This window comes from Megalops cyprinoides, chromosome 17, assembly GCF_013368585.1.
Source record: "Megalops cyprinoides isolate fMegCyp1 chromosome 17, fMegCyp1.pri, whole genome shotgun sequence".
NCBI lineage: Eukaryota > Metazoa > Chordata > Actinopteri > Elopiformes > Megalopidae > Megalops > Megalops cyprinoides.
This window is the reverse complement of record NC_050599.1, coordinates 26,800,644-26,818,818: the sequence shown is the minus strand read 5'-3', so window position 1 is coordinate 26,818,818 and position 18,175 is coordinate 26,800,644. Positions and strand designations below refer to the sequence as shown.

The 18,175-nt window shown below is 45.2% G+C and overlaps 1 protein-coding gene across 1 annotated transcript; it reads left to right on the top strand.

Moving 5' to 3' along the window:
- Positions 1 to 567: 567 nt before the first annotated feature.
- On the top strand, positions 568 to 15,114 carry LOC118791974 (transforming growth factor beta-3 proprotein-like). Its single transcript, XM_036549575.1, has 7 exons — positions 568 to 1,447; positions 9,259 to 9,422; positions 10,939 to 11,068; positions 11,351 to 11,458; positions 12,539 to 12,689; positions 13,495 to 13,648; positions 14,148 to 15,114. Exons 1-7 carry the CDS (start codon positions 1,102 to 1,104, stop codon positions 14,304 to 14,306), a joined length of 1,212 nt encoding a protein of 403 aa, XP_036405468.1. The 5' UTR covers positions 568 to 1,101; the 3' UTR covers positions 14,307 to 15,114.
- The last annotated feature ends 3,061 nt before the right edge of the window (positions 15,115 to 18,175 follow it).

Below are 18,175 nucleotides of genomic sequence, written 5' to 3'. Positions count from 1 at the left end.
AAAGTTGATCACTGTCGGCCACTATAGTTAATTGCTTTGAATTTTCAAAGCCTTCAAAAATATTCTGTCATTTTACACTTTTGTTGTTGCCGTCGCTGGAATTTAAGACAAGCCAGGTGTTATATAACTTCTGAAATCTGTTCAAGTGCAATTGAATAAATAAGTCCAGCTCCGTTTCATTGTAGAAGCGCGGTAATCCTCAGACTGTTTCATTGTTGAAACGACAGACATGGACGCGTAACAGCATTCTTTTAATTAAGAAGAGCCTGTTGTACCATTCACAAACTTGATGAGCTTTGCACCAACTCAAAAACTGCTGCAAAAGCACAACATAGCTGATTTTGTCTCTTTGTAGTCGAAACCGACACTGTACTTTGCACTGCGATTTTAAAAGAAAGAAAGAAAAGAAAAAAACGTGAATTCCAAGAAGGTTTATAAGACCTCCTTGCGAATACAGTGGCACCGTATTCATAGATGCGATAGACTGCGTCCCTCCTCCGTCAAACGTCACCACACTTTGGTATAAAAATAAACGAGAATGCAGAACGCGCTTGCAGACTCCGGCTCTGTGCAATCGCAAGGCAGAGAGGGCGAGCGACGGCATCAGCAGCGGTTGATGAGAAAGAAAAAGAGAAAAAAAAAAACTTTGCGGACGAAAGGGATGCGAAGCTGATAGAGGAACTTGGAAAGTGTCGAATGCTCGAGAGAGGAAAGATAAATTTTAGGATGCCAAAGGTTTTAGTGAAAGTTATGAAGGAGGCATGGGCGAAAGGGAAAGTTTAGTGAAGCGCTTCAGCAATACCGCTGCTGAGTTATGCTGACCATTATTCTTGGAATACATTCCCTGAGTCCGCTGAATGGTCGCGTTTTATAAATCAACGACAAAATGGGATTTCATAGGGTGAAGTGTTCATTGAGTGCCTAAATGCGAAGGAGAATGAGAATATAGCAGTGAATATAATAACACATAAATTAAAGGTTATTTAAAGAAAATCTTTTTCCATCATCTTATTTCACACCCATCAGAAATTATTTTAGATGGGAATAACGTCACTTGATTACGTAATTGATTAAACAAAGCAACAACAGAAAAAAAACAATATGTATTTAGGTAAAGCACTTTTGTTTTTTCTGCTTTTGAATTGTGTGACCATGAGTTTGTCGCTGTCCACTTGCGCAACTGTGGACATTGATAACATAAAGAAAAAGCGAGTTGAAGCGATCCGAGGACAGATTCTGAGCAAGCTTCGACTTACCAGCCCGCCGAAGGCACCGAGTCCGCACCAGGTCCCCTACCAAGTGCTGGCGCTGTATAACAGTACGAGGGAACTGCTTGATGAATTGGGGAGGGACCGGCAGCAAACCTGCGGCCAAGACAACACGGAACCCGAATACTACGCCAAGGAGATATACAAATTCAACATGATTCACGGACCGCCGGACAACAGTAAGTGTTCACTGTATTCGTTTATCTGGTTCACTTAACGAATTGTTCCTACCTCACGTTTGTTCCTAAATTTATTCCGGTGATTGTTCTTCTATAATTAAATGATTAGAAAGGTAGGATTTAAAATTTATTAAGGACAGCAAGCCTGTAACCTCTTAAGGCTGACCAAATAAACTAGTTCGGTACCCTCGTGCAAAACCCTGTGATGTGAGGCTCTTGACTAATATTATCAAATAAACTGTACAGCTGGCGAGGAGTGCACAGAGTTTGTATTATTTAGCCCCAGGCAGTTTGCCATGGGAACTAACGAATATGGATGCCCTACAAATAAAGACGAGTTAGTTACGGTGTGATAACGCCTCTGTTCCGTAATCTCCCGCCCCCAACCCTTAATCGGAGCATCCCGAGTTATCTGAACAAATATCCAGAGTGAGCAGATTGTGAGCCGTAGAGATTTCCGTGGAAAGAAAGGTTTATCCTGTCATTTTCCTTTTCGCCAATGTGCTCACTGTCTCTTCATCTTACGAGAGTGAATTCTAGCAACATTTCAAAGAAAACTGTTTGCAATGTTCTAGATTTGCATTGCGATCGAACAAGAAAATAAAAATTAAAACCCGCTTTACAAGAGAATTATTTTTTTCTAATAATGCTTTCCTTATGGCTTTATTTGGGTTAATGTTTTGGCCTGCAAAAGAAATCATGACCCTCATGATTTGTCCGTGTTATGTAATAAGCCTGTTGCCAAAGACTTTTGTCATCCAAGCTTAGCTATTTTCCAGCGTGTGCAATAACCATACTGAGGGTCAATCAATCAAGGCACAATGTAGTTTTTCTTTTATTTTTGCAGACAAATTTAAGACTTTGGAACTTTGTATTCTTGACATTTTACGCATTTTTTTATTTCAGCTGGAAACCAAAAAAAAAAACAAACAAAAAAAAAACATGTGAGCTCAGATATAAAGTGACATACCTCTAAACCTGGTGAGGGCTGTAATATCTGTCCCATGTGCACACCAGAGTTAATCTGCAGTGCTTTCGGGACAGCTTTGCTTCTTTACTCTCTCTCCATGGATGCCGTCCCTTTCCCTGGATATTCCCAGCTCTGGCATGGTGAGGCCCGGATGAAGTGAGTTGCAGATCCTCTTGCAGTGGTGCTGGGAACCTGGGGAGGTGAAATGCTAACAGACTAATTGGAGATGGTGGTTCCAGCTTTGCTTAACGGAGGCCTTCCTCCTTACACCTGAAAAAGAGCGGGCCGAGTGTGGAGCCCTGCGGTACTGGGTGTTGGGAGTGAAGGGACAGTGGCAGTCTTGTCTTGATATGCGTACGCTACCAATAACAGTACCCCTTGCTCGCTCCTAATTGGCACTCACTGTGGCTTTTGAGGCTCTGTTTATTCATCAAGTGTTTCGCAGGCTCTGTTTAAATTTCACTTACTGCTTCATAACTGCAGATAGGCTCTGTAAAGGGACAGAGTGTTGGTCTGGCTTTAATTGCTTTGCAAAGCCACCACACTAAGTTAGTCCTAAAAATAACCGCAGGCATGAACTACGGTTGGTACTGAGTTATCACCCAAGGGCGGAGCAAGATGGCAAGAGCTCAGTTTTGTGGTGGGGCTGCGCCAACTGACTCACCGCTTCTGAGAAGCAGGAGCGAGTAAATTTTTACTGCGTGAGAGAACTGGAAGCGGGCCGCACTGTAGAACTCAGGCCCGTTACATCAGCAACGCCTTGCGTCATGCCCAGGGCCCTTGCAATACACTGGGGTCACACGCGAACACAACGTTAAGCAGGACCCACTCTGGGCAGCTGCACAAAGCACCGGCTCCCAGATCTGCCTCAGATCCTCCGAAGTAGCTCCGGCTAGGCTATTGCAAAAAGCCTTGTTGTGGCCTGCCATGACATACAAACACCCCCACACACACCTCCCCAGCTGCACCAACCAAAAGTAACAAGACCCCCAAAGCACAAAGCACCTACGGACACAGAGACCATGGTTTCCAGAATGCTCAACCCTATGCAAATGCCTTGTGTAGATTTCATGTTAGAGGGCAACCCCGTCTCCTCAAACAGTTCCCCTCAGTTCTCACCTGAGAAAGCCTGACCCTTCCCCCGAACTCGTGAAACATCTTATCCAGCTTTTCTGCTCCCCTGTTCCGATTGGACAGTTGCACGCCATGCTTGAGAGATCACCTTTTCAAAATGCAGTGCCTCCGGTGAACAGGAAGCTAGCCAAGTTCCGTTTGCGAGAGTGATTGTTGTTGCTGAATGCTCACATTCCTCCCTCTTGAATGTCCATTATGTAATTTTATATGAAGCACGGCATGTTTCAGGATCGAAAAGTGATTACATCTGTCACCATGTGCATCAGGTCATGCATATTTCCACTCCATCGAGATGGGCTAATGTCTTTCGCATCCATAGTTTCTTGGCCTCACTGAAGGTTTTGCCCCCCTCCCTCTCGTTCAACAGCAGTCCTCTGCTTCGGCTGAATGAAAGCTTTCCTGTGACTCTCTCTGTGTGGGTGCACTCAGACTAGTCTTCATATTCTTTATTCAGATTGATCTTGGAATGGAGAATACATTGTTTAAATGTTTATTTACTATCCTCATACTAGACAGCATATCTGCCCTCTTTGAAGAAAAAAAAAAAAGTTTTATGTTTGAGAGTAATGGGGGTGAAGAAATGTGAGAAAAATGGCGATATAAGAAAATGGTCCTTCCAGTGAGAACAAATTTAAGAAACTTTAGGAGAATTGATGTTTTCCTATTTCAAGAAAAGGCAATTGTGTAACAAGTTTTTTTTTCGTTCTTGTTTTCTTCATTTGTGAGAATTGTCCTACCTTGTTAAGATCTCACTGGCTCTGCAGAATTGCCAGTTTCTTTCCCCAGACTCTGCTCCGTATGGAATGTTACAGAGAGAATGGCTGAAGTCCCAGACCTTTCCTTTGCTTTTGTGAGGAAAACACATCTTTCTTTTGCGGAAATACCAAATCTTTGCCATCACATATTCTTCTTACATAACTCAAAAAGCTTTTCAGAAGTTCATTACAAGAGAGGAAAAAGAATGAGGTACATCGCTAAAGTTATATTAAGAACATTATCAGCCATTGTGTAATCTGTGCCCAATAAACACTTTTCAATGCCATCAAATGATACATCTGCTGTATCTGTTCCCCCTTAAGTATTCATATGTTTTTTGTATTAGCAGATACCCTGATCTCATACAATCTGGGTTTTATTGATTTTATCAGAGCTTCTATAATAGAAGTATGTTTTAAATTTCTTTCCTTATAGAAATTTAGAAATCCATCCACACAGCACACTAGGAGACTGACAAGCTGATTATCTTATCCAGCTAAAGACCAATGTCCCCAGTCAAGGGAACCAAATGGACTCTTGGGTAGGGGATGACATCACTTCCTGTAGCCGACACATATGTGCTTACTTATGCTACTGGCAGTCACTTTATATCTTAGGATCTCAGTTGCTTGACTTAAGGGAACAAAACGAGTCCAACCCGTCCCACCCCCCTGGGGAATGAATGTTTATTTTTTCTGCCATGACCTCACTCCAGTGCCAAGTTTAATATTACATTTTTATTATTTACTCATTTGGCTCTGACTTCCAGGGCCATGGCAGCAAGACACACACAGCGTATGTCATAACAGCTGTAACAACGAGGGCAGCGGCGCATAGAGGCAAGTAACGTATCAGTGATTATGTGTGAGAGGAAGACTGCCAGCTGTGGAAGTGTACCACCCTCAAACTCCTGACCCCTGACCCCTAACCCGCCTGGCAGTACCGTTCAGCCACAGTGAATGTCTGAGGAGGCCATCCATGGAGGTCTGTCAGGGCGATGTGCCTGGACAGAGGTTGCGAGGACAGACTTCCTGTGTTTGCCTGGTGAGACGAGCCAACAGCGGGGATGTAGAACTGCTGCCAATCCAAGTGGACAAGGCGTGTGTGTGTTTATTGGGGGTGGGGGGGGTAAATATAATGTTAAAATTGACGCCAGCGGTTTTCAGAGGCGGGCCAACTGCCCTGCAGCGATCCGTGCTTGTCAGTGGGTCAGGCCGGGTTCACTGGGGGGAGGGTGGGGTGAAGAATCGGGGACGACGGGGGTGCTTCCGCCCTTTTGCACTGGCAGAGCACCGCTTGAGTTTTGGATGGGGCCTCTGAAAGCCATTAAGCAAACTATTGACCTTTGGCGGATCCCTCCTCTGAAGGATATCAACCTGCACTGCCACGGACATCCGAGGAATTTTCCGGGCCTTCCCACAGCCCTGACAGGTGCAAATGAAGCAGACCGCAAAAAGAAATAGAAGGGAGGGTGGAGGGGGAAGGGGGCAGCAGGGGACAAGGGTTGTTTTAGCGGTCTCCTTTTATAGTGTGATTCAGGGCATTTGGCATACAGTAATCATTGATTCAGAGCTAGGGGAAACTGAGGCGAACAGGATTTCTGATATATGGAATTGTGGAGCGATGATGTCACACCATGCCCAAAAAGGGCCCTGTGCCTGTTCCAAAGGCCTCTTTTTTTGTTTTTCTTCCTTCTTCCTCACTCAAAAGAAAGCCACCCTTACTCCAAGAGATAGCTTAATCACAGATTTTACTCTGCACGGTCAGACTACCCAACCCATCAGATAATGGCTTGGACAGGGAGAGTCAGACACGCATCGCCATGGTGTCGCTGTGGCACTGCTCCCTACTGTAAGGACTTGCTGCAGGTGCCAGCCCCAGAGCTGAGCAGCAGCTCCAGTGGCTTCGTGCAGACACAGGCTGTTCCCGTGGAGGGGGGGGTGTTTAAGGTTGTTCCCCTGGCCAACACTCTGTCCAAGTTCCCTTGGTTAAAAGGAAGATGTCCTTTCTCTTGATAAGTGACTGGAGTGAGCGACAGCGGGTGAACCGTGGCGTCTGAGCACCTTCCTCCTCTGCTGCCAGGACCGGCTCTCACCAAGCCAGCTGGGTCCACCCCCCCTGGCTCTGTGCGCTTGTCGGCAGCTGTTCTCTACATTCACGTTTATTTGCGCTCCGCCCCCCCCCAGCCCCCCTTGGATGGCCCGGCTGGCTCGGCGGTTGGAACAGCCTCGCCATGTTTTTTGGGAGCCGAGGTGTGACATCATGTCCCAGACGCGGCATCGGCAGGGGCCCCTGGCTGCATCCGAGGAGGTGTGTGTGTGGTGGGTGGGGGGGTTGACAAGTCCCACAAGACAGCCAGTCTGGCAGTCTGGAGAATCAGGCCCAGACCGCCTGGCGTGGGATGGGGGACTCAGGGCAAAAGGATTTTAAAGGGATATTTTGGTTTTTTGTCTCAGCACACTGTAGGGTCACTGATCGCCATAGCAATTTGGCACCATCACCAGCTGCTTATGTGGATCTTTAAGTCTAGGAGCTAGAACCAATGCATGGCAGTTCTAATTTTTAATTTAAATGGAATTTGATGCATCTGCATTTTGTAGCTGACAATAATGTACATCACAAGACTTTGTGGATGTAGGACTTTATCATGGTGAACCATAAATTGTGATAGCAGTGTTTTGATCCAGAATTCACTACAGGACTAGTGTAAATCACACCAATGTCAAATTCACACTGCAATGACTCAAACCGAGGGCGTATGGGTGGATTTGCATGAATCCACCTTACAACACCTAACAAATGTTCTGTTGTTAGCTTGTGGAAGAGCTGAAAGTCTGTGACTAACACAGGTGACAGTAAGACATGATTGCAACTCCCAGCATACAGTGAGAAACCTTGCTTGGCTTTCACCATTCAAGAACATATTATTTAACAGAAAAGTCTACACTGCTTAGAGACGGCTTAGCATATTGACCATTACTACAACACCTGGGATTATTTCTCCATTTTAAACATTTGAAATTATAGTACATGTTTAGAGAATATATAGTACTTAAAAGGCGAATATTGTGTGCACTTATTTTATTGTAATGGTATTCTGAAATTTAGTGTATGTTACAGTATAAATCTCTCTCTATAAACTCTGTAATAGTATTTATGTTGTGTATTATAACTAAATTTTAGTCATTATAATTAATGCACTAATCTTATATTCATCTTCATTTTGATCACTGGCAGACATTTTTTACTGTAATCAGTTGGACATCTGGTGACCTAACCATTTCCTGCATGACTGAAAACACAAACAGGTTAATTAGACCCGCATGGGGTCATAATCAGACATGCCTCTCAGCCGCTTTGATTTCTGAAGTTGCGACACACCTGTGGATGGTTTTTGAGCCAGCTTGCCTTTTTGTGATTGTACTCCACTAAAGTCCTGAGAACTAAGACCCGCATTCATTTCGGATCCTTATGACATAATGTTGTTGCAATATTGATATTTCATCACTTTTATTGTTGCCCTTGTTTTTCGGTGCTGGATTCTTGACATTTGTGTGATCATTAAACTTTAATGTTCAGGCTCCCCCTGCTGATAAGAGTGTCACAGCTGTTGTACCTTTTTCACATCTGATAGCAGGGGGCCTACTGATTGTGCCCCCCCCCCCCCAAAAAAAAAAAACTTAATTCTGATTACCCAGCAATCCACAGCCCTCACAGCCATGGAACAAATTATCTTCAGGGCTTTGGCAAAAATAAGCCATAATGCAAAATCCACCTAAAACCATCTCAATAGGAAAAATGAGATCATCCACAAGGAAACCAAAGACTTGATTACAATTTCAAGTCTCCTCTAAGTGGGGGCTTTCCACCTTCTGCAGAGAGTGGAGCAGGAGGAGGAGGAGGACGAGGGGAGAGGGGGAACATTTAAGTAGGAAAAGAGGCCCACTTCCCCTCCACTTAACTCCCTGGGGAGGGTAGACCTCCGTTTTTTCTGGCCATGGCTAAAGCCGGAGAGGGTCTAAAATGGGCTAAAAATAACCCAGAGTCCTTGGAGCAGGCGAATGATGGATACGGCGAACTCAAATCGCTGCCGCTGGTCAAATGGGGCTCAGATAAGGCCGGAAATCCCACTCCAGCTTAGAGACTTCTTATAATAATAAGCCATTGTATACAGTAATAATCTTCATTTCTGTGTTGGGTATTTTTCAAGTGAAACTTTAAAATGCCTTAGTTGCAGCGGTGCTTGTATCTTATGAGCAAATAAACGGCGAGGGCCAGGGGGTTGGCAGTCGCATGTTTCTGTGCAGCTTCTGAAAAAAAGCTCGCCTTTGAAAGGGGCCCGTGTGCTGGCCAGTGAGGCGACCCAACAGCTTTGGGATCGAAAGAGGAAAAACCTCCCCCCGGCCCGTACAGAAAGGTCAAACCTCGGGGCCGAATGAGGAGGCCAGCTCACGGGTCGAATTACTCGCACCACCGCGCCCCTGTTGACCCATCCTGTTCGAACGCCGCTGCTGGAGTGGCTGGCACTCGATCCCTCGCCCAGGTGCGCTGGCGAGACGGCCCGCAGAGCGAGCTTTTCAGCACTGTCGGGTTTCAGGTATGCGATGGCGCGTGATAAAAGCGCCGGGAGCGGATCGCGGCGGGCATCGCCGGAGCTTCCTTCCTGGCCCCTCAGCTGCCCCGTCAGAGAGGCCAGGAGTGAGGGACAGCGCCAGCTTGTCATGCCCTCTCATGCCCATCCTGACCCCTCCCTGTGGGACGTTAGGTTTTTTGCAGTGAGCTCAGATCCATAGCAGTAAGAGTGCAGGCAGATGCATAAGGTTCCCTTTTCACCAGAGGGCACCTCCACGCTCGAGGTCATGCTGCTGTGTCACGGACTGTCACAGGGACGGCTCTTCTGTGCCACTTGGAGGTTGATTCACTCAGTATCTCCTGGTCCCCTCTCTTGCAGACGATCTGCCACACTGCCTGAAGGGCATCACCTCCAAGGTGTTCCGTTTCAACATTTCGGCCATGGAGAAGAACTTCACCAACCTCTTCCGCGCCGAGTTCCGCGTCCTCCGGGTGCCCAACACCAGCGCCAAAAGGAATGAGCAGCGGATTGAGCTCTACCAGGTGTGTACTGACCATATATTTTTACAGCCCAGTAATGCCCCAGTAAGTTTAGGTAGGGTCATTTCAGGCTTTTTTGTTTAGGCTTCTCTTGGTGTCAAACTAAAACAGTAGTAAAAAACCTCTGGGATAGACAAGTGCTTCCACTTAGGTGAAATAAAGAAATGGTTTGTGTTCGTTTTCACCCTCACAATAACTTAACCCTGACAGACAGACGGTAAAGCCCAACGCGTGGTCTGAGCTAAAAACTTCCGCACATGTCTGTGACCATACAGGATGCTCAAAGTAGGTAGGGAAGGGGGTGTTAAATTCTTTTTTTTAAAACGTTAATCCACCCGTGAGAGCGCGGGCTGCGACTGGGTTCCATCATTTCCTGTAGGGGAGACGAGTGTCTACCGGCTGCATACCAGGCCCAAGCTCCAGCGGTCAGACGCGCAGCCTGGCTCCTCGGGACGACAGATTGTTTCCAGGAGCAACAGGAGTCGGGAGAGGGTGGGAGGGGGGTGAAACAAACCCTCGCGGCACAGGAAGGCAGGGGCTCACTTAGGACCCACTGGCATGAAATCCCCAGATGAAACGTTGGCATCGCTCAGAAGTCCGGTCACACACACTCCCCCCCCCCCAGTCCTCACTGCTCTGGCTCTGTGCCGTTTCATGTTGCTGCTAATGGCAGGGGCCAAGCGCTGCACTCATTTGACCTCTTAAACAATGTGTGCCCTGCCTTAATACACATGCAGTGTCTACTGTTTCAGGCGCTCAGACCACCAAAGGAGGGATCCTCTGTCCCTGGGTGCTGGGTTACTCCCATGCACTGGTGTTCTGTTCTTACTGAACCCCACAGGGTTTAACTGGACACCATTACTGGGCCTTTTCAAACTACAGCTGGCAGTGGGTCAGGGATAATCAGGCCCAGCTCAGTGGAGTGGTTAAGGGGGTACAGTAGCACATGCAGAAGGAGCACTGGAATTGGACAGAAAGAAACCCAGATGCAGAGAGGGACTGTAGTTTGGTGTGTCCACTCTACTGTAGAACACCAGTTCCATTTTAATTTACTTCCATTTTAATTTACTCATGTAGCAGGTCCTATTATCCAGCGTGAACAGATTGCTATCTGATTACTATAGGAGCTATAGTGAACACTGGAATAGATGCAGAAGATTGCCCATAATCTTGTGTAGTGTAGCTGCCACAATGCCACAATTACCACACTGTCTCACACAAGTGTCACAATGAAGAGGAGATGTAGAATCAGCCAAATATAAGAGTGCTATAAAATCAATCCCAGAATGCACTAGTAAAGAACCTGTGGCATTACGCAAGGATAATGCATGGAAAAAGTACAGTGGGGTTTCTCTCTGGAAGGTGGCTAGCAGCTATTCTGACTGTCTCTCCAGCTGACCTGAAACACATAGGTTTTAACTCTGTATGATGAGGACATGGACCAGTGAGGCCCCCAGAGGGAAGTTGAGTCCAATAATCCAGGGTATAAGGAATCACTGAGTCTCACTCTGATTGATAGATCCTGAGGCCAGACGAACACATCGCTAAGCAGCGGTACATCGGCGGCAGGAACATCCTGACGAAGGGCACACCGGAGTGGGTCTCCTTCGATGTCACCAAGACTGTGCGAGAGTGGCTACAGTACCGCGGTAAGTTCTGGGAAGACCACTGTTACTGCTGTGGATTGAAAGCAGCTGAATCAGTATTCCTATACTGCTGCTGTAACATTTTAGTAAAATGACTATTCTGGACTATTCTGTTGTGAGACTGATGCTCACAGGAACAAGGAACAAGGCTATTCTTTTTATTTGGGGTGTTAGCCAAGGATGGGTAATGTTAGCACCTTTACATATGAGGGAGATGTGAATTGGAGAATGAAGGCACAAGTTCAGACATTTCCCATGATGCTTAGTTCTCGTCTGTCCAATCAGAGACCAACCTGGGTCTGGAGATCAGCGTGCACTGCCCTTGCCACACTTTCAACCCCAAAGGTGACATCATTGAGAATGTCAATGAAGTGCTGGAGGTCAAGTTCAAAGGTGAGAGAGTGGGTGTGCGTCTCAGATTTCTCCAACTGTTTTCCCTGGCTGTTCTTTTCATTGGCTGGTTATTGAGGGATGCTCTGTGAAAGCATGATTACCCACATCTTCCTTTCTTTTCTTTTTGTCCCGATATCAAAGGCCCTGAGACAAATCCTCAGTTCACCAGGCCTAGCTTTGTCCAAAAATTATCTCTGCTGGCAATCGTGTTTTTGCAATGGAATTCCCTTCAAACCATTTCACTATCTCTATCTGTTTATGTATTTATTCTTTTGTCTGTTTCACATTTTAAGACCCCCTAAAGCCACGCACAGTGTACATGAACCTCTGTGGTTAGTACGGTCAGCATGATTTACGCAGCTAATGGGTTAACCATTTGAAAATGTTCTGTGCATGAAAAATCAGCCTAAGCCCGAGTGTGAATCAATCTGGGTAAAAGCTCTGCTATCTCACTTACAGATGGGGCTGGGAGGGGGGCAGCAGGGGATCACGCAGGTGCTACATCACCCCAACCCCCCCCCCCCCCCCCCCCCCCCCCCAATACCACATCCGCTTGGCGTTCCCGTCAGAGAGACCCCCCCTCCTCCCTTCTGCTTTTTCCATCAACAGCTGACTGTACACGAAGGCAGTGGAGAATGGGAGGGGGATTGAGGTAGACAGGGTGATGGTGGGCCCCGAGAGTGACAGATTTGGGTGGTCACAGTACCAAAATTTTGAACCTTGCTGTGATTTCAGTTCACTTCATCATATTTAGATACCTTTTCACAGCAAAAAAAAAGACAGAACATCTGAATGACCTGAATAAGAGAATGTTGCCTTAATAAAAGTTTGGATTGGTGTTGGAAAACCTTTTCCAGATCAGTACTAAGGACTGAGTTCTGTGTATGGTGTCCCTGTGTGGACAAGAAGGGAAGCTTTTTTTGATTGTAATTGACTCCGTGTTTTCCTACAGGTACACACAGCTCCGATACCTTCCGTATTTCAGTATTAGTGAATGCATCTAAGCTAGTGTTATGCATCTGCTATCTCGGTAGTATGGGTGTTTCTGACAGCTTTGTGACAGCCCCTCTCTTCTCTCAGGGGCAGAGGGGGACTATGACGAGCATGGGCGGGTGAAGAAGCAGAAGGAGCAGCCGCTCCCCCACCTCATCCTCATGATGCTGCCGCCCCATCGGCTGGATGCGCAGTCCCCCCGTCGAAAGCGGGCACTGGACACCGACTACTGCTTTGGGTAGGCAACACCGCATGCTCTTCCCCTGTGACACGCCAAAAACGCCAGATATATCCACAGGAAGAAAGCAGACTGCAATACTGTAGCTCATAACTCATAGTAATACGTATTCTTTATTAACATTCTTATTCCTTTAGATTCTTTGTTTCCTTTAGGTTTCAGAATAGTGTCCCATAAACTGGCACCTTACCAATTGACTCCATGTAAAACTACAGTTGTGCTCCTATGCATATGTAGTAGTCATAGGTAGCATAATAAGCCATTCCCATGCAGCCACTTAGCTTGTAGTTCACCTTGTAGTTAGATAAACCATGAATATCAACTCATAAATTTAACTTGACACCACCTTGATAACATGCATGCAGAATGAGACTTGAGGACCATGAGATAACATACAAATACATTTATTAATGGCAACTCAAAAGACACAGAAGATAGGATGTGAAGTTGACAGACAATCTGGGTTCCAGGCAAACAGCAAATATGAAAATATCCATGCATCCATAATTCCACAGTATTTCCACACAACTGATATTCATAATCTGCTGTCCCGATATGAAATGTTGCTCCAAGGGAACCATGAGCTCTATTCTACTTTTTGTTCCACTTAGATATCTGCTTTTTCAGTAACTGACTTTCTGTTGGGTCACTTGTAAAGACTCTAGAATTTACTTCTTAATCTTCACTATGCAATGAAACATAACAGCCTGCACCAGGGTGTGAGTGTGATGCTTTCTTTACTGGGTAAACTAATGAATGGGCCTGTGTGGATTATGCCATTTGGTTTCCCGTCTCCCATTCTCAGCCGCCATGAAGAGAACTGCTGTGTGCGTTCCCTCTATATCGACTTCCGCAGGGACCTGGGCTGGACATGGATCAACGAACCCAAGGGCTACTATGCCAACTTCTGCTCCGGGCCCTGCCCGTACCTACTCAGCTCCGACAACACTTACAGCACGGTAAGACACCCCAGGCAGCAGCTCAGACACATAGCAAACCCCATTTAATTTCTGTCCGTGAAGACAACAAGTGTCATCAGGCTCAATAAAAGTATCCATCCTCAGTGACATTATCTTATACTTCCTGATTTCCTTGTAGTGTCTCTTTCTTCCTGACTGTATTGTCATTTTCCGAAACTTGAAACAATAATTCTGGTAAGACAAATGACCTTATTGCAGGGGTTCTATGTGGGTCCATGCAATTCTGATGCAAGTGATCTGTTTTTCATTCTTCTTGAGTCTGGGCTCCTTTGATCAATGAAAAATCCTTGTCCATGCTGTTCAAACAAAACTGATAGAAAGATACTTGTAACTACTGGACTGTAGCCCTATGGAACCAAAGTCCTGCCCAACCAGCTTGAAGTCTTGTGTCTTTTTGTTACTGTATGTCCAGTAGGAATGTCTAGTAGTTGCTCACCTTTATTCTTAATTGACGGTGTACCTCCTGTTCCCCCTCCAGCTGCTAGGCCTCTACAACAGCCTGAACCCCGAAGCCTCAGCTTCGCCCTGCTGTGTCCCAAAGGACCTGGAACCCCTCACCATTCTCTACTACTCTGGGCGGAACCCCAAGATGGAGCAGCTCTCCAACATGATAGTCAAGTCTTGCAAGTGTAGCTGAGAACTCTGTAAAAGGGACTTCCTGAAGAAGAGTGCCCCCAAGTGGCCTGCCAATACAATCATGGGTGCTCCCAGGAGCAAGTGGTTACCACTTGCCCCAAAAGACTCTACGCCCAGATTTTCTACAGATACTCTACAGACTTAAGTCTGAGGACACTGACCAGGCTTGCGGATAATACATTTTTTTCTTGCTTTTTTCCAGCGCTCTTACAACATGCAAGCCTTTTTTCAGTCTTTTCAGCTGCCTTTTACAGTTCTTCTTCTGACAAATCCTGGGCATTTCAAACAGACAAAGAAAAAGGACAGAGTAAAAGCAACTCACAGCAAGCCAAACAAGAGCCGTACACTCTGGGATGTAGCTGTGGTCGAAAAGGAAGACCCATAATACCTGTTGGATCTGAAACAGAAATGAATTTAAGGGTTAAACCGAGCACTGTCTGGCCGAAGTGTCACAAGCAATCTTTTCTTTTTTTTTGGTAGGAACGCCAACTTGAGGCCTTGATTTCCGGAAGGGAGCACAGAAGGGATTCTCCATGCTGGAAACTTAGCGCTGAGTGCGCTTGAAATCGTGCACTGTCCATCTGGGTATTGTGAAAGATTCAAATAGTCTTAGGAAGAATACAACATGCTGGAAAAAAATGTTTGTAAAAACAAAAACAGAAACCTTCATTGTTATGTTTACCTCTGTTTTACGACAGAATTTTTAGGGACTTTTTCATAAATGGAAGCAGATATTTTCTGTTGTACAATCTGTATCACCTAGTGAATATTTCACTAATTCACAAATTGTTGAAGTTTTTAATGCTATCCCCCCCAAAAAACACTTTTTGTATTAAAAATCGTCTTGGAAACATTGACTTGTTTGTGTGTTCAGAGGACAAATTGAAGGTTTGCTATGGCTTGCTCTGTTTAAAATTGCATAATAGAGCAGATGTAATCAGAATCCAGCAGTCTACGTAGTCCTGCAGCATCATTGCGTACCTTCTCTAGAAACGAGTCAGTAAAAAACATTCTATGTAAACAGGCCACATAAATATGAATTGAACAGAACAAACAAGATAATCACTATTTACATTTTTAGGCATGCAGATGCATGACAGGGCTTCCATGGCAACAGGCATTTTTATCAGCATTCTGTTAGATCCGAAGGTGTGTTCCATACTGCCCCCTAGTGTCAGCAAACACTTCACTCCCAATTATGTGATCACCCAGGTCAGTTTGAATTTCATGTCTATGTTGCTGTACTGAAGAATGAAATGAGAAATAAAGGGGAGATATTTGGGGAGCTGAAGAACTATAAGCAGTCGTAGCAGTGAGGACAGCTGTTCGACACTGCACTGAAATTGTATTCAGCCACAAACGGTGAATGATAGCTAGTGGACTGACACTTGGACTAGATAAATTCAAGAAAGCAAACATTAAAAAAAACTTCAGTCAATTTTTATGTCATACAAACTAGAGAATGATGGATACAGTACAGGTAACACCACATGTATCACTGCAGTAATATGTGAATTCCCCCACAATAAAACAGGTGAGAAAGAGGCTAGGCTTTGTGCTCCCAACAGGACACTCAGTCTCCACACCATTGCTCATTCAGGTTAAGGACAGACAAGCAAATGCCCATTTCTATGGCATGTAGATATAATCCAAATAGTATTCTGGCTGTGTGCTGTACATTCCCAATGCATGTGGATTTGATGGCTAGTAGCGGACATATTTATGGCTGCCTAGCATTCTTTGCAATTGGAGCATGCCGTGGCAACACTGTTACCCAGAACCCCAAGTGGCCGTTTGTGGGCATCTGTGGGTGGACAATTGTTGGGGGAGTTGGCAGCAACTGAGCCACAAAGCACACAACCACAGTTAAACTAATCCAAGCTGGCCCATCCCTTACACTGATGACTAACTGACAGCATCTCTGCACTGCATAAAGGAACAAAGGGAATCCATACAAACATCAGGGTTCACATGTGTGTGTCAATCACAGTTTGCACAGTAGCAAGTACTTAAATCTGTCTCCATCACAATCATCAGACAAGACAATGCAGAGAATAATCTATCTTAAAAGTGCATCAGTTACAGGATGGCCCAAGAGTCATACCCCATAGGGTTTTTGAGTGAGAAACTAAACAAAATGTGCTTTCTGCCCAGGTAAGTAATGGCTGCAAAGTTAGCAGAAGAAGAGAGACTGTGGGTGTTTGATATGTAGGGCAGAGAAAGTACTTCACACCACGATGATAGAAACACAAGAAGAATGATTAATGGTTCAGACACATGGGGAGCATTCAGAAAAAAAGACTTTTACTAAGTCAACAATTTGAATATCTGTTATGATTTTCTTGTGCATTTATTAAAAGCTCTGTATGATATGACCAACCAGTATATCACACTGAAGCAGTGCCAATATCACCAAGTGGGTGTTTGTTCACAGCATGTTGGCTAAAAAACAGTTAATAACTGGGGAATTATACCTGACAATTATAACAATCAGCTTCAGTCATTAATAAGTAATGCTTCAAATGATAAAAATGACCATCATAGAGGTAGAGTTTTCTGTGTCCCTTCCATGGCTGGTCAAAGCAGCTGGCAAATGTTTTGCTGACAGAGCATCGATTGGCCAACTTCAATAAAACACTGCTGCTTTCTTAATGGATTTGGATGTTGTAGTTTTGCTAATCTGCTGGTTCAGGTCCTACATCCATTTTCTCTGCGGTCAGGTGTCTCCTTGTGTGCTCGTCATACACAAACCAAAGAAGGTCATAAACTGCATTAACAGAATGGAGTTCAGTCTTCTGGAACAGACCAAGCCGGGGAAAAAATATCCCCGTTTCGAGGTTCTTCAAGATCCATGGACACCCAGAGGGCATTCCCCTGTCACAGCCTCTGCAACCTGCTTTGGGGTCTGATCCAGGATCAGTTAGCTGCACAACATAAGAAAGACAATCCTACAGACAGACAAGGCACTCTAACCAAGAAAAGCATCAAAACAGGATCAAAGCTTTCAAATATACCAACAGTGTCGTACTACACAATTACTTGGGAGGCATTCTGTATCTGTATCTGTAGTGGTTTATAGCGTAAGACTAACATGGCAAGTACGCTAAGTTAAATATCACATAGCAAGAGGAGTAACAATACATAAGGAGCCAAAATTAAACACAGAAGTTAAAAAACAAATGAAAGTGAAATCAGGTAAAAGGTAAAAAGGAGAAAATCCAGTGCTCAGCAGTCGTCTGTGATGCTAACATATGGACTCAGAATTGTGGCAGAAGGCAGTTGCAGAGTAAAATGTGAGTGGTGGCCCAGCTGAGGAATGGCTCTCAGACAGAGAGGAGGTGAGTTCCATTGTGTTTTAGCACAAAGCTGTCGAGGACCCCTGAAAAATTACACTGGAGAAGCGCGGGACTTGCAGAGTCTGCTTTTTCCCAGGATGCAATGCAACCACCTTTCCACTGACGCCAGGTGAACAATGTGTGTGTGTGTGTGTGTGTGTGTGTGTGCATCAATAACTTGTTTCCAGGCCCCATCAGTCTGGCTTTCACAATAGCAGTACCATTACACGTGGAGGAAACTCATTATGAATAAGGTCAAATGGTGAGGTATCATGAGAAGCAGTAAGCTTTGAGTCCCTCGAGGGTAAATTCAGAGGTCCCAGTAAATTAGTTTCCAGACTTTTTCCCCCATAGTGAAAATTGATCTTGTTTGGGTCTGGTATTTTGATAGAGGTCTGCACTGGGAGTTCCTGTACTCCTGTGTGTCATGGACTGAACCTGAGCTCCTTGGGGATTCATTAAAGAATAGGGCCCAGAATCAATATGACCACAATGCACTTAAACTTTGAGCAAAGCATTTGAGCATGTCTCACCT

Coding starts and splice junctions, on each gene's coding strand:
- LOC118791974 (XM_036549575.1), top strand. CDS start 1,102: ATGTATTTAGGTAAAGCACTTTTGTTTTTTCTGCTTTTGAATTGTGTG. Junction 9,423..10,938: donor AGCGGATTGAGCTCTACCAG/GTGTGTACTGAC, acceptor TCTGATTGATAG/ATCCTGAGGCCAGACGAACA. Junction 11,069..11,350: donor AGAGTGGCTACAGTACCGCG/GTAAGTTCTGGG, acceptor CTGTCCAATCAG/AGACCAACCTGGGTCTGGAG.